The 15,786-nt window shown below is 35.0% G+C and overlaps 1 protein-coding gene and 1 long non-coding RNA gene across 2 annotated transcripts; one reads left to right on the top strand and one right to left on the bottom strand.

The window, feature by feature from the left end:
- Window positions 1-2,522: 2,522 nt before the first annotated feature.
- Window positions 2,523-4,590, top strand: LOC105964412 (uncharacterized). Its single transcript, XR_001173370.2, has 3 exons — window positions 2,523-3,307; window positions 4,098-4,189; window positions 4,286-4,590. It is a non-coding gene; the product is annotated as an uncharacterized LOC105964412 (long non-coding RNA).
- Window positions 4,591-5,190: 600 nt separating this feature from the next.
- Window positions 5,191-7,076, bottom strand: LOC105960319 (uncharacterized). The gene is made up of 2 exons (XM_088818968.1): window positions 6,420-7,076; window positions 5,191-5,931 (listed from the first exon to the last, which is right to left on the bottom strand). The coding sequence occupies exons 1-2, from the start codon at window positions 7,074-7,076 to the stop codon at window positions 5,191-5,193; spliced, it is 1,398 nt and encodes a 465-aa protein (XP_088675094.1).
- Window positions 7,077-15,786: the final 8,710 nt, after the last annotated feature.

Consider the following 15,786-nt stretch of genomic DNA (forward strand, 5'->3'; position numbering starts at 1 on the left):
AGAGGCATGAGTGATATTTGCGGTGGAAGATATCAGTCCACAAAGAGAGTGGTGGCGGTGGTGGAAGATAAAAGAAATAAAGGGGAAAGAGAAGCATTGGCGAAGGAGAGAAAGTGAAAAAGCCGTTGAGAAGTAAACATAGTGTTTCTAGGGTTAAACAAATTAAAAAGGATAAAATTGAATTATAATAAATTAATGGAGGTATGTCACAATTCATAACATCACATGATAAGTATGTCAAAATGAAAAAAAAAATTTGGGCTAATATTGATAAATGGGGTTTGAGGGGTTCCCCCTCACTGTCTTGAATCAATATTGAATACTATATTCTGGAGAACAAAATTTAAAATTTGCAATTTCCATATTTCGCATTTGGCAAAAGTAAAGCAAGTACGAGGGAGAAAAATTCTACTATCTTTGTAATTTCTGAAAAATTATAAGTATGTTTGAATAGCAAATTTTAAAATATTTTTATTGTTTTCCTAATTAATTACATAATTTAATGGTCAACTGTAAATTGATGGTTGATAATAATACTAATACTAACATACATAGACAATTGCATAACAAAATACAAATCTATGAGGCAATTATAATATAAAACATTAAAGGGACCAAAGCTCAATCTTTTAATCTATCCTTATTATTATGACCATAAAACAATTCGGGTCAGAAAACACAATTTCAGTAAATATTAACTAAATTATCAGTTACCTGAACAATGAAGTAAATTACAACTTGCATACTGCTGAAACGTGAATAAGGATTAAGGCCTAATACCATTACTGGGAAACTGAAACGTGAATAAGGATTAAGGCCTAATACCATTACTGGGAAACAAAACAATCCGTGCACGTTAAAATGACTAATTAAACAATTGTGCGAACCGCCTTATAAATGCACTTGCGTGGTTAGGCTTTTTCTTTACCATGCTATTGATCTTCAACCCATCGGTTAAAGCAGACGTCGATGTAAGAGATGCCTTCAGTATGCTTAAAGCCTGCACCCAAAACGATTCTCGCGTACATGCATGCATGGGAAAATATAAATAAATTAAACACGAGATATTATAAAATCAAATTATATTAATTACCTCTTGCAATCCAACGTGCACCTCCACTTCTTTGACATCAGATAAAGGGATTTCCATTTCACTACCAAAAAACATGGCTTTTGTAACGGAAAACTTGTGACACACTAAATCTGTCACAATTAGTGATCGAATTGGTGTCAAATTTGTGACTGCTTTCATTACAAAAACTCTGCAATTGATTGTGACGAGTACATGACCAATTTTGCGACGAATTTTGTGACAACCAAACTTTTGTCACATTTCAGTCACATCTTGTTTGACAGAAATTAGTTTTGTCACAAATCAGTGACATATTTTATGACGAAAAATAGTGTAGTCACAAATCGGTCATAATATTTTTAAAGAAGCAATAGTTTGACTAATATTGGTCACAAATTCGTCACAATCTCGTTTCCATCACAAATTTGTCACATAGATTTCAGTCATAAATCCGTCCCATGTCACGATTCGTCATTGATCCGTCGTTACTGCATCGCCGTCACACATCTGTCATACACAACTCCGTCATAAATCTGTCATATTTTAAATTTTGTCATTTATCTGTCACTATCTTTATTCAATCACAAATCCGTCACATGTAATTCAGTAACGAATCTGTCACATTTTAAGTTTCGTCATTAATTCATCACTTTTGATATCCTGATCACAAATTCGACACATATGTTTATTGATTAAAAATAATTACATTTTGATTTTGATTTATTAATCATTTATACTTATTTTGATCTTTGTAAAACAATTTAATGGTGACTAAAACTGATTATAATATATTAAAAAACATAATAATATAACAAATATGAACTATTCCAATGCTAATATTGTAAATATATTTTAGATATTGTTCAAAATTCATACTATTCCTCTTTAACAACATTGGTTCGGAAAATTGTTTAATTTTGTTTATTATTTTGCTTCAAAAAATATTTGTTATTTGATTTTAAATTACTTTCGACCGAGTTTGTAAGATACACAATTTTGAAATTTGATCCATTTTTGTTAATAAGTAACTTCATTAATTAATTAACTTACATATGTAACATATTGTATTTTTTTATGGGGGATTTTCGTAATTTACCCTAAAAATAAATAATAAAAAATGCATTGTTTCAATCATATGTCAATATTTTACTATTTTGAAAAAAGAACTTGATGAATTAAAAAATGAAGCCTACAATTAAATAAAATTATCAGGCTTAAATTAATTAATTGTACTTTGATTTGTAGTATATTATGTAATAATTAATGTTGTCAGAATCGGATCGGACACAAAACGGGATAAGCATTCGGGTTACGATTGGACCGATTCAACCCGGTTGTTTTAGTTTTTTAAATTTTTAATTATATTATAAATTTTAATATTTAAAATTATAATTTATATACATTTTTTTTAATCTTCACACTTTCTTCCCCTTTATTTTTTTTTTATAGACTCTTGCCTTTATTTTATTCACTTTTTTAATATTTTTTTATGCCCTTTTCTTCTCTCTAAATTTTCCTCTCGTCATTGCGGCCGGCTTCTCCTTCCCTTCATCTTCTGTTTCTTTCCCAAGAAATTCAGCACCTATCCCCTCTCTTTTACTCACAATTAATTAATTGTTACTTCTATTTTTTTTTCTTCTTCCCTCTCTATCTCTTCCTTATCTAATTTGTTTTCTTCTTATTCATCTTTTTTCTCCATCCATATTCAGCCATCTGTTCGACCCACGACCAAACCCGTCGGATTCCGGCAATTCACGGCCAGATCCGCAAATCCCGGCAACCCACGGCCTACTCCACCCAGATCCGGTCACCCCAGACGAACTCTGGCCAAATCCCGCCACCAACAGCCTCCGATATGAAAACCCGGGTCATTGACCAATTTTCGGGTTCATCGGTTTCAGCCGGTCAGAGGGTGTTTTTGACATTTGACTCCACGCTCCCACTACCATAAATTAATACCGTGGACACTGTCAACAAGCACCAGAAAACATCAACAAAACACCCGGTGACAAGGTTAGGGTTTCTGGATTTACGGTTTTTTTTTAAACTCCAACTCCGTTTCAAACATGAAACCATCGACAGCGGTAGACTGGGAATCAATTATTGTGATTGGGCATGGCGCACCGACCGACCACCAGCGATTTTGCGATTAGGCCCATAGCTCTCTACTAGCATCGGTGGTTTCTACCATCTATAGCAACAACGGCATCAGTGATTTGGCATCAGTGATTTTAGGTACTTATCTAATTTCTTCTACCGGCAATTTAAGTGGGTAGTTTCTGATTTTGTACTTTACTACATATCTGTGTCTACATGAATTCTGAGTTTTGGATGCAAATGTATATTGAAATGTTATAACTAATTCCCCAGATCTGCAGTTAGGCCGTATATAAACAATTATTGTTCGAGATTAACGTATTTTTATCTTCTCTAGTTGTTAGAGGTCGCACTACTTTTATTTTTTTAATAGTGTTTTCAAGGTCGTATTAACTCTAAGGTATTGTGCCTTTAGCAGTCTAGGACTTTTTTCCATCTAAGTAGTGAGATTTGCTTTTAAGGTTGGTTTTAGTCATGGCCAATGCATTTGAGTTGTGCTTTTACATTTAGCAGAATTTTCATTTTTCTCTTCTAATGATCTTGAGATATCAATGCCCTATCCAAATATTATTCAATTGCTTCTAGACTAATGTGCCGAAGGTGTTATACTACTGCAAGTTTTCAAATTAGATTTAATCTTTTACTAAGTTGAAATGAATGTTTCAATAAAACTTTGTCCATACAAGTCCTTGAAAAGTTAAGATTGCAGGTTTGCTTCTAGTGTTCAGACAAATATGATTTTGCATAAAAGTTTCTCTTTTTTTTCGGATTTTTTTGTAGTAAAGAGCTAGAATGAAGATCTTAGTGGTCGGATTTTTGTATTTTGCCCCTTCCTTACCTAGTGCTTACGATTTTGGGGGTTAATCATAATGTTTCCTCTGAATAATATTGATGCAAGATGCATTTCTTGTTTTTCAAATGCCAATAGCACCAAGAACTCATCACAAACTCTGCATGGCTCATGCATAATCGTGGACGACAAGAGTATTTTTGTTTCCTATTGTGATAGATTACACATCAGTAAGTATAGAGGAATAATTATAAATTCTTTTTCCATAATCATGAAATCTGCACATTGGAATTTACTGATTGTTAAATAAATTTCTTTGCTCGCAGGGTCTCGTGTAAATTTTGTTCGAGTTCAAATTTGAGGGCTCAATGCAGCAACGGTCTGATCGAAACTAGCTTTCTGCATCAACAAGCTCGAGCACGTAACTGAGAAGGATATTGATCTCGAACATTGTTACAGAAGAAATATCTTTTTTAACTTGTATCGAATTGAAAAATTAGGTGGCTTCCTTCAATTTTAATGCAAAACTCTTTCGAGTTTTCTTTCGGTCTATGTATTATATGTTTTGACTATTGTGGAATCATATGTAAATTTGGTCTTCTAAGAATTTTCTGTGCGAATTTACTTGGTATCTTCTACTTTTTGTTAGTTTTGTTTTGTAGTAGATTGTGTGTTGATTATCAAGAATTTTGAAGTTGAATGAAGTTTTGAAATATTCGTATAACAAATATAAAAAAACTAAAATAGCTTTGAATAGCGAATAGCGAAACTTCCTGAATCAATAACCAGTGATCGAATTGTGACCGAAAGATAATTAAATATTTGTAACATATTTGTGACGAGATACTTGTGATGGAATTGTGACCGAAAGATTATTAAATATTTGTAACATATTTGTGACGAGATACTTGTGATGGAATTTTGTGACGGAAGTTTTGAATGAAGTATTTGTGACCGATGTTCTTGATGGAATATTTGTGACGGACGTTTTTTTGTGACGATGTTGTCACGGACAAGTGATGTAAATTCTCAGTGATTTGTGACACATTAATGACCAATAAAAAGGTTTGTGACGAAATCCGTCACAATACTTGGAGACCCTAGATTACGTATTTGTGACGAATTTGTTTTTAATTGCGACAGACGCATCTGTCATAAACATTGTGACGGACAAGAAAAATCAGTCACAAATTTATTTTGTGACGAGGGTTTTTCTGACAGAACAATTCGGTCACAAATTTGTGATAAAAGGGCTTTTGTGACAGATTTTCTTACATTTCGTGACTGAATCATCCGTCACAAAAGCCCTTTTTTTTGGTAGTGTTTTCTTCAGTATAGAAAGGGTGGAGGTCATACACATAGGAGTCACGGTTAAATCATCGGTCACCATGTACATTTTTGTTCCTTTAACGAAATTCTCTTGGCCTCGACTGAACACCATTTCACGAAACCATCCGGAATCTTTTCCAATTGAATATGACAACCATTCTTTTCTCTGGTTCATATCCCGATGGTAATATAGAGTAGCTTGTTCACTAAGAGGAAGAATCGTACCTCCGGAAACATAACCTTTAGGAAGATTGGGTTTCATCACCCTATTTTTTAAGCGTGGACTCACCCAATACTTGTCATCGATAAAATCCGCTATGCTTTTATACAAATTGTCTATACTATTAAGACAAGTGTTACCACCCATAAGGCACTCAACTCCTCCTAGTGGGATGGTAAGAAAAGAAAAAAGGAAATCTACGAAATCATCATCGCCTTGAGCAAACAATAACTTATTGCTCGATTTTTTTACCACCAACCTTAAATTCATCTTCTTGGTCGCTTCTAATTTCTCCTTCTTTTGGAAGGAAATTCCCGCTTCGTATTTTAGACTGGCAAAGTCATCATAAACCTTTGTTTTATTGAGTATAAGGTCGGTTAGCGGAGTACGCGACATTAACGAGGCCTTGAGCAAATCCATAACCTAAGGCAGACAATGATTATTAAAATTCACAAAACCGACATAGTTATATGGGAGAAAATTGTAATTTAGATCATCTATATTGGCCAATTCAGTGATTTAGTCCTTTTGGTTATGCTATTTCAAGTTTACATGCAATAACTTTGCAAATTTAGCAATTTTGGTCCTATTTTGCCAGAAATTTTAGTTTTAACAAACTCATTAAATTTGTTGAAGAATTTATAACTTTTAAAAGTCCATAAGCAAAATCCATCAAGTGCCACATCATGAAATGCAAAAATCAAGCAACATAAAACCAAAAAATGCTAAATTGCAATTTTATTGCATGTGAAATTGAAATATAATAACTTAGACGACTAAATCCCTAAATAGACAACATAGAGAACCAAAATTACAAAAGAAAAAAAATTCCTAATTATTAACAGTATACACATTCAATAAAAATTACAAAAGTAAAATAACATAATCAAGAAACAAATTATATTAATTACCTCATTGAACCCAAAAGTCACATTCCTTAGCTCGGCGCCTTTAGTGTCGGTGATGCCAAGATTTCGGAGAGTTTGCACAAAGCCTACGGCCACATTAGGCACCATTCTCAGATCATCGGAGATCAAGAAAGAAGTTGTCTTAATCATGAACACTCCAGCGGATCCATGAACAGCAGTTTCAGACTCATCTAAACAAACGCTTTTGTTCTTCGTTTTCCCACAAAGGCAAGTTACGGTAGCATCTCTTCGCATTGCTACCTTTGACCATCGGTGCGTACAATTCCAGTCCGGGCAAGAAAAGTACTTAAAGGTCAAAGGATCACTGATATCGAGTTTCAGCTTTCGGCATTCACCTTCAAAGGAACTTACGGGATTGAGAAGCATGTGCTTATGGAATTGACTCCGTAAATTGATGCTGTCAAGATTCGATAATCCATCGTACAAAGTGGTTAAGCTTCCAATGTTGACAGGCGTCGTCGCGTCTTTATTATCTCCGTAGTGCTTCTTCAAAACTCTCGCAATCGTTCCCAATGGCAAAGTTAAGAAACTCAGCAGAACTTCTGCGAAATCGCTGTCGACTTCTGCAAATAGTACTTTGTTCTTCTCTTTGTTTATCAAAACCTTTAGAGAGAACTCAACTCCATTATCAAGAAACATAATGCTGTTGTTGTACGAAACGGAATAAATCACAGGTTGAGTATTGATTTAAAAGGTGAGTGCATTGGAACGGAATTGCAAAAGATCCCTGTGATTGGATTTCTTTGAAGAAAACAAATCGGCTTTGTTTGTAACGGTTTTCCCCATGTAATTAGTTTATTTAGATAAAATTGGATTTCCTGTCATATTCTATATACTAATATTTCCCGGTGCAATGCAATGCAAATGATAACATTTTAAAACTAACTAGTACTACACCCTTGGGATGCACGGTGAGTACATATTTTTAATCGTCAAATAAATATATATATATATATATATATATATATATATATATAACATGATCTGAAAAAATCTGTACAACATAGAACACATTGGGGATACGATGCTACACCCAGTGATTTTCACCGAATAGCTCTCTTCTTGACATATATCCTTTTTAATTTATTTTATAATTATATTTCTAAAACTCCATGGGATATAACTGTATTCGTAGTGGTAATCTTATTAACTAGGGTGCCTGGTTATATTAACTAGGTGTAACATCGATATTGCCGAACACATTGGCCACCAAATGTGATTGAGTAACCTATACCTATTTCATCTCACAATCGTCAGGAAAAACTCCAAACATCTTACTATACAAAATTGAATGTATTTTTTCTAATATTCAGCAATTAGTTAAAACATTCAAACTTTTTTCATAATAAGGAGAGTTCTGTATAAATTTTGTTGATTAATCACATTCATATTAGTTATTAAATGCTAGGAATTACATATTCTATCATTCTTGTCAATGTTCTGAAAACCGAACCGGACATTGACCTGGCCAAGATATCGGGGTCACGCTTGGACCTGTTCAACCGGGGTCCAACCGGGGTTTTGAATAATTTATTTTTAATTATTTATATTTAATTTATATAGTATTATTTATGCAAAAAAAATACGTAAAAATAACCTGTTTATCACCAACTAGCATTTTTTCTCGTGCGATGCACGGGGTATTATTTAAATAGTGAAAAAAAATCAATTTAATGCATAATAAGAAATTATAGTACACTAATATACTAAAATTTAATAATATAGTATTATTCATATTTTATATAACATTAGTTTTTTTAAATCTTACATATTAAGATTTATAATCCAAATAAATAGACTAAAATTTAACAAATCGAATTTCTAGTTTTATCTCTTAATAATTTTTGAAAATTATAGTTCAAAAAATTAGTATAGAAAAAATATTAAAAATAAATAATTACATAAGTAGCAATAAGGTAGGATTCTTCACGGGCTAGTTTTAATTTTGATAATTGTTAAAAAATTAATTAGAAATTAGTAGAGAAAAAATATTAAAAATAAATAATTACAGAAATACCATTGAGGTTTTTTTGGGTTGCCCAACGTTTCTTTCTTTTATATATTAGATAAGATACCATTAGAGTTTTTTAGGATTTCTTTCTTTATTATATAAGATATCAAATATTCATATGAGTTAAGCATAAAATTATAGTCATCTTATAAATCAAAACTCAAAAGTTAACATTTAATTTGAAGTCATACATCTTACTAAAAAAATAAAAAAATAAAAATAAAAAAGGTCTTGCATCCAATGCAAACATTTAAAATAAGTCTCACATCAAAATTAAATATTTAAAGTAAATAGTAAATGCATAAAAGACACTATCATCTTCATATATCACTCTTCCTCATACTCATCTCCAATTCCAATTTCTCTTTTTCTCTTTTTAGAAAAAAGGTGTATGTTGTACTTTTTTTACAGAAAAAGACTTCTGTTGTTGTCTTCTATTTTTTTTTCTTTTTTCTGGGCATTAAAATGATGCCGTTTTGACTTCCTTTTTTTTTTGAATTAATTAAAAACGCGTCTATGCAGCCAAAAAACCAGTTTTTAGCCGGTTTCCGGGTTTCCGGTCAAAAGACCTGGTTTTGACATTTTGACCGGTTTTTTGTAATTTTTGGTTTTATGGGGCTAACCGGACTGGACAAGGCACCGGTTTGCGGTCGAACCGGCCAGTCCGGTCCGAGTTTCAAACATTGATTCTTGTTCCTTTTTTTCCCACTATTCATAAACAGATTGTTAACCTAGGTACCGATGCTTCCGCGCCTTCCAGAAAAAGTTGCTACTGTTATTCCAGTCTTGCTCATTAATATTTTCATTTTTTCCAACTCTTTGCTCCAAACCAGTACAACCATTTATGATCCGTGGGTGACCTGAAATTAACAAGCAAATATCCAACAGAAAAATGAATCGAAACACAATAATCAACATGAGAAATGCGCTTAATATAATGTAAAAAACTGGCAGACATAATAATGGCTTATAGGAGTGGACGGAAAAGGGTCTGAAATGTGAAGTTGAAAGCAAAAATGGTCGGTGAGCACTTGAATTGAGGGCCTGAAAATTCACTTGTCATTTGTTTCTCAATGTTGGGTGCTAAATACCAACACGAAAGTGTACGTATCGCAAACAAGTAGTAAAGTAGACTCGTGAGAGTCGGATGTCGATCCCACAGGGAATACGCAAATTATTTAATCCTAAGTACCAAATCCTAACAATTGTGATTTTTATCCAGCCTACGCAGGGTTGTCAAATTAATTAACTAAATAAATTAAACTAATTAAGAAAGCAATTAAACACGAGAAAAATATCAATATAAAACGGATCTAGGATTTTATCTTTCCCCTATGCGATAATTCTTCACCCAATTAATCTCCTATCATGCAAGTTACGATTCCCGATTATTAACCCAAGACACGAAATTACTCATAACCAGCTGTCGCTGCGTTATAAGCCTATTATTCATAAAAGATTCACTATATGTCTATGCAAACCTAGTATAAATAAAGCATTCAATAACAAGTCTCGTAAACGGCTACCTAAGGTATTATCTGTATGTCTACGATAATACATGCAATCAACACACACATTCGGTGAAAAACTACTCGAAGGCTCTTCTATCCCTGTTCTAATTATTAAAACGATCTGTCAATCAATTCTAACAATAACACATAGCAACATAAATTAGCTACGTTCATGCGCTAAATAAGATCAAGATAGAAGAAATAATCGAAGAATTAAACTTGCATAAAAGTCGAAAAAGAGGTTCGAATTACCACATAGGGTTCCAATAAAATCCTAGAATAAAAACTTAGCTACTCATGTTCGTTACGAAAAACATAATAAAAATACGAAAAATCATAAAAGCTAATAAAAGAGGAGAACTTTGATGAAGAGTCGTCAAGTCTTCGTCTTCGTTCTTGTGCTCCTTGATTGCGTGTAGAAAGATGAAAAATAAAAACCTAAAGATTAAAGATAAAAAGTAAAAGATAATCCTAATTGTGTGCTTGTGGCCTTTAAATAGGGTGCAAAAATATAATAGGGCGGGTTTCCTTGTGTAATTAAACTTCCTTCACTGCGCCCCTACGTCCATCCAGACGGCCGTGCGAGAATAGGCTTTAAAATCCGGACGGCCGTCCGGTCCTTGATTCTCCAGAATTCTGATTTTTTTACTTTTGGCCCACTTCTTCTCCGAACTTGCAGTTTTCACCCCAAAAGTTGTCAATTCTTCAATTTGCACCTAAAATACAAATAATAACCATATTAAGCACCAATTATCGTAAAAACACATCAAAAGCTCCAATTAAAAGGTACAATTAAGTGTATAAATATACACTTAACACTCAACATAAGTTACAATTGTTGATTGTGTCGACATCTTAATAAATTATTATTTGTGTTGACAAACCTGCAAGAAAAACAAATATATTTAAATACTCACCAAATTAATTTACTCAACTAATATTGAACAATAAGCTATTGGGATCATTGGGACTTTGTGGCTTTCAATTGTTAGGCACTTTGGTTCGAGGTAGGTAATATGGGAATGTGTGGCTAATTTTCTTGAATTGAGGTGATTACGCCAAAAATTGAAAGATAGGCGTTGGACACAATGAATTCACCTCTAGGGACTTTAATAAATTTGATTCTCCAAAATTCACACGTCAACGCTTTTGCCTTTGAGGCAATGGATCGAGTTTTCAACACAATTCAACAACTAGTCCTTATTTCTCCCTTCGAATCTATTCTTCTTCTTCTTTTTCTCTTTTTTTTTTTTTTTTTTTTTTTTGAATCGAAGAATTTAGATATATATATATATATATATATATATATATATATATATATATATATATATATATATATATATATATATATATGAAGATGCACATATATATCTATTTTTTTTTTTATTTTTTTTTTTAATTTTTTAATTTTTTATTTTTTTTTTCGGACGAAGAAGAAGAAGAAAGATCTTATAAGAATTTTTCGACCAACCTCAAGGGGATAATTATTAAAAAATCTCCACTTTTCTACCTTCTACATATTGGCTAAAAGAAAGAACACCTTTTCTCCGAGGCTCAAATCAAGGTTCTAAGGATAAATTGACAAAAAGGGTAGGCTTGAAAGGCTCAAACGGTTCAAAAAGAAGGCCCAAATCATATCCCAAATTACTTACTACCAACACTTCGTATCATAAATGTCCTAAGGTGAGATTTAAAACCGAACAAAGCATGATTGAGCACAAATAAATTCCAAATTTAAAATGCAAAACATTCAACCAAAGCAATGCACAAGGTGTGATTCCTAGCAATAATTCACTTCTACGTTCCGTTGAATCGAAAGCTAAACGAATACATACTCCTTATCAACATAAAACAAGTAATCACATCATCAAACATTGACCATCTCCCATCATCATAGTTCATCGATGCATCGAATTTTTTTTTTTTTTCAAAGCAAATAATAAAACGGAAATAATAAGACGCAAATAAAGCATGCAAACTAAAAATAAAAATTAACTAAAACACAAATAAAGCGCACATAAACGAAAACAAGTAGTTAACCACCCCCAAACTTAAAATTCACATTGCCCTCAATGTGATTCGCCCGGAGTTTAAGGATAGAAAACACCTGTTTTTAAGCGTCGGGACCATCGTCGGGTTGCTCACCAACTCCAACTTGCGCATGAGCATCACCATCTCCTTCATCATCCGAAAGCTCGGGTACCGGCTCAATAATCGGTGCGGGAAAATCGTCGAACACCTTGTGGGCGTTCTTGGTGGAATGGGTTTTTCGAGAACATTGCACCGTTCTTGAATCTCCCTGCACAAATCAATAACAAACCATCTTGATTACGTATTATGTGTGTGTAGTTGGTAAATTTTCGGTGAAATTTGTCAAAGAAAAGAGAAAATTTCGAAAAAAGAAGGCGAAGGTTCGAAGTGGGGGAGAGAGGGGATTTGAAATTATGGAAATTGTTTTTTTTTTTTTTTTTTTTTTTTCTGCACGGCCGTGCGAGATTTAGGTGAAAAATCCGCACGGCCGTGCCCTTTCTCAGAATTAGGCAGTAGCCTCTTCAAATTTCACACGGCCGTGTGAAATTCCTGCCTTTTTCTTGCACGGCCGTGTGGATAATTGCAAAATTTGCAATTAAGCCCCTGAAAAATAAAAACTTCTTATTAGTACCCCTGAAACTTTTTTTTTTTTTTTCTTAAGTAAAAATAAAATAAGAACTAACACTAACAAGATAAAAACAAAGATTAAAAGAAAATAAAATAAAAGAAAGAAAAACGAAATCTCGGGTTGCCTCCCGAGAAGCGCTAAGTTTACAGTCTTCAGCCGGACTTTGTCTGCTTCTTTGTTCAAGCTAACGTGACCGAAGTCACTTGGCAATTGAATTCCTCTCCCCGATGACTCTCGTTTGATTTTTTAGGTGGCCACATCCTCCTTGCACGTTCATCACCGTTAGCACCCCAACTCTTTTAACTATCTCTCGGAGGTGTTGAAATTGAGTTCGCACAACAAACGTGCTCCTTCCGATTCCCTTTTCCGTTATCATCTCCTGCACTCAACGATGCTTTCCCATGGTCCAAAATTGAAACATCAAATTTTTCATGATTTGTAAAATCCATAAGATCAATAGTAAAACACTCATTATTCTCACATGGATTTTTATTAGCACAAAAAACATTAAATTTGATCGTTTCATCATGCACTGTCATTGTAAGATCACCATTCGCACAATCAATTAAAGTTTTTGAAGTGGCTAAAAACGGTCTCCCTAAAATCAGAGGTATCTCCCTATCTTCATCTATATCGAGTACAACAAAATCAACCGGGAAGATAAATTTGTTCACCTTTACTAGCACATTCTCTAAAATACCTTTTGGGTAAACCAAAGACCTATCGGCTAATTGCAGAGTTATAGCCGTAGGTTCAATTTCACCTAACCCAAGATTTTTAAAAGTGGAATAAGGCATAAGATTAATGCTAGCACCTAAATCAATAAGCGATCTAAATTTTTTACCTCCTATAGTACAAGGGATAGTGAACTTACCTGGATTGCCGAGTTTTTGTGGAAGGGGCCGTGTAAGAATTGCACTACATTGTTCCGTGAGTTGGATCATCTCGTTCCCTTGCAATTTCTTCCTCTTTGTCACGAGATCCTTGAGGAACTTCACCCACTTTGGCATCTTTTGAAGGGCTTCAATAAACGGAATATTTATTTGGATTTCCTTCAGCTTGTCCAAAAATCTTTGATAATCGGCATCGAGCTTCTTCTTTATAAGCTTCTGAGGATATGGAATTGGAGGGGCTCGTGATTTCACTGGAGATGATAGTGGTTCTTTGTGAGTTGCTTCTTTTTCCCCAATCACTCTCGGCTTCTCGATTACCGTGTTTTGCTTCTCCTTTGGTGGGGCTTCCTCCAATTGTCTCCCATTCCTTAAACTCACAGCGTTGCACTGCTCGACGTTGTTTTTCCGAGGATCTTCTGTATTTGACGGCGGTGCTCCCGATGGCCTCGTGGTTAGCTGGGTTGCAAGTTGACCCATTTGTGTTTCCAAATTCCGGATGGAGGCTTGGGTGGTTGTCATGAATTGCGCCAAGATATTTGCGAGATCTACACCTTGAGGTTGAGCTTGAGGCGGATTTTGGAATCCGGGAGCTGGTCGTGAATGATTTGGTGGTTGACCTTGAGGTGTTGCTTGCCTTTGTCCTTGCTGATTTCCTCCCCACCCAAAGTTAGGGTGATCCTTCCATCCGGGATTGTAAGTATTGGAGTACGGGTTCCTCTGTTGTCGGTTGGTGTCATGCACATAATTCAGAGACTCCGTTTCTTCTACGCGCTGATCGGGAACTTGGACTGCGTGGACTTGCTGAGTCTGCAAAGCCGTTACTTGCTTCGATAGCTTCTCCAATTGGGCCGTGATTGCAGTGACTCCGTCTGACTCCAAAATTCCTCCCGTCTTGACTGCTCCGCTATTCGACCGGTCCGATGCTCGCATGTATTTATTCCTAGCGATTCGTTCCAAGAGCTCGTATGCTTCGTCGTAGGTCAAACTCATGAACATACCTCCAGCTGCAGAATCGAGCACTGTCCTCGAGTTGTCTTGCAGTCCATCGTAAAATATTTGCAGTTGGCGCCACTCTTGTAGTCCGTGATTCGGGCACCTCCTTACTAACTGTTTGAACCGCTCCCACGTCTCGAATAATGCTTCACCGGCTTCTTGTATGAAGTTTTGAATTTCTCGCCGGATTCTCTCAGTTTTTGTTGGGGAGTTGTATGTGTTCATGAAAAGTTGAGCTAGCTGGGCCCACGACGAGATGGAGTGCGGTGCACGAGTTTGCAACCATTCTCGGGCTGCTCCTTGTAAGGAGTGTTTGATCAGGCGGAGTTGCAATGCTTCGGGTGATACTCCGTTCATCTTGTGCGAGTCACACGTTTCGAGGAAATTGACTAAGTGGAGATGTGGGTCTTCATGAGCCAATCCGCTGAATAACCCATTGTTTTGGAACATCGTGAGGAGTCCCGCTCGAATCTCGAAATTGTTGGCTTCAATGGGGGGCTGCTGGATACTTGATTGAAACCCATTAAGCGTTGGAACGGTGTACTCATGCAGTGCTCGTTGACGCGGTGGTGGATTAATTAGCTGGCGTTGCTCTTGCTCATTGACGACTTCCCCAACCGCAATCGGTATGCGCCCTTGGTCATCTTCCCTACGATTGATCTCTTCTTCCATCGTTGCGGGAGCGTTTTGAGCTAACCGTTGATTTCCCCTGGCTTGCCTAAACGTTCGCTCAATTTCGGGGTCGAGAGGTAGCAAGCTCGTGTCGTGTCCTCTTCGCATAAAAAGTACCTAAAACAAAATAATAAAATGATTAAATAAAATAAATAAAATGGCTGAAGTAAGAAAAATTGTTTAAATTTAATATTAGGATAAATAAACAATTTAGCCGTAGTCCCCGGCAACGGCGCCAAAAACTTGTTGGGTGCTAAATACCAACACGCAAGTGTACGTATCGCAAACAAGTAGTAAAGTAGACTCGTGAGAGTCGGATGTCGATCCCACAGGGAATACGCAAATTATTTAATCCTAAGTACCAAATCCTAACAATTGTGATTTTTATCCAGCCTACGGAGGGTTGTCAAATTAATTAACTAAATAAATTAAACTAATTAAGAAAGCAATTAAACACGAGAAAAATATCAATATAAAACGGATCTAGGATTTTATCTTTCCCCTATGCGATAATTCTTCACCCAATTAATCTCCTATCATGCAAGTTACGATTCCCGATTATTAACCCAAGACACGAAATTACTCATAACCAGCTGTCGCTGCGTTATAA

The sequence above is a fragment of the Erythranthe guttata genome, chromosome 6 (genome assembly GCF_056151865.1).
Source record: "Erythranthe guttata isolate IM_541 chromosome 6, IM_541, whole genome shotgun sequence".
In the NCBI taxonomy this organism is placed as follows: Eukaryota; Viridiplantae; Streptophyta; class Magnoliopsida; order Lamiales; family Phrymaceae; genus Erythranthe; species Erythranthe guttata.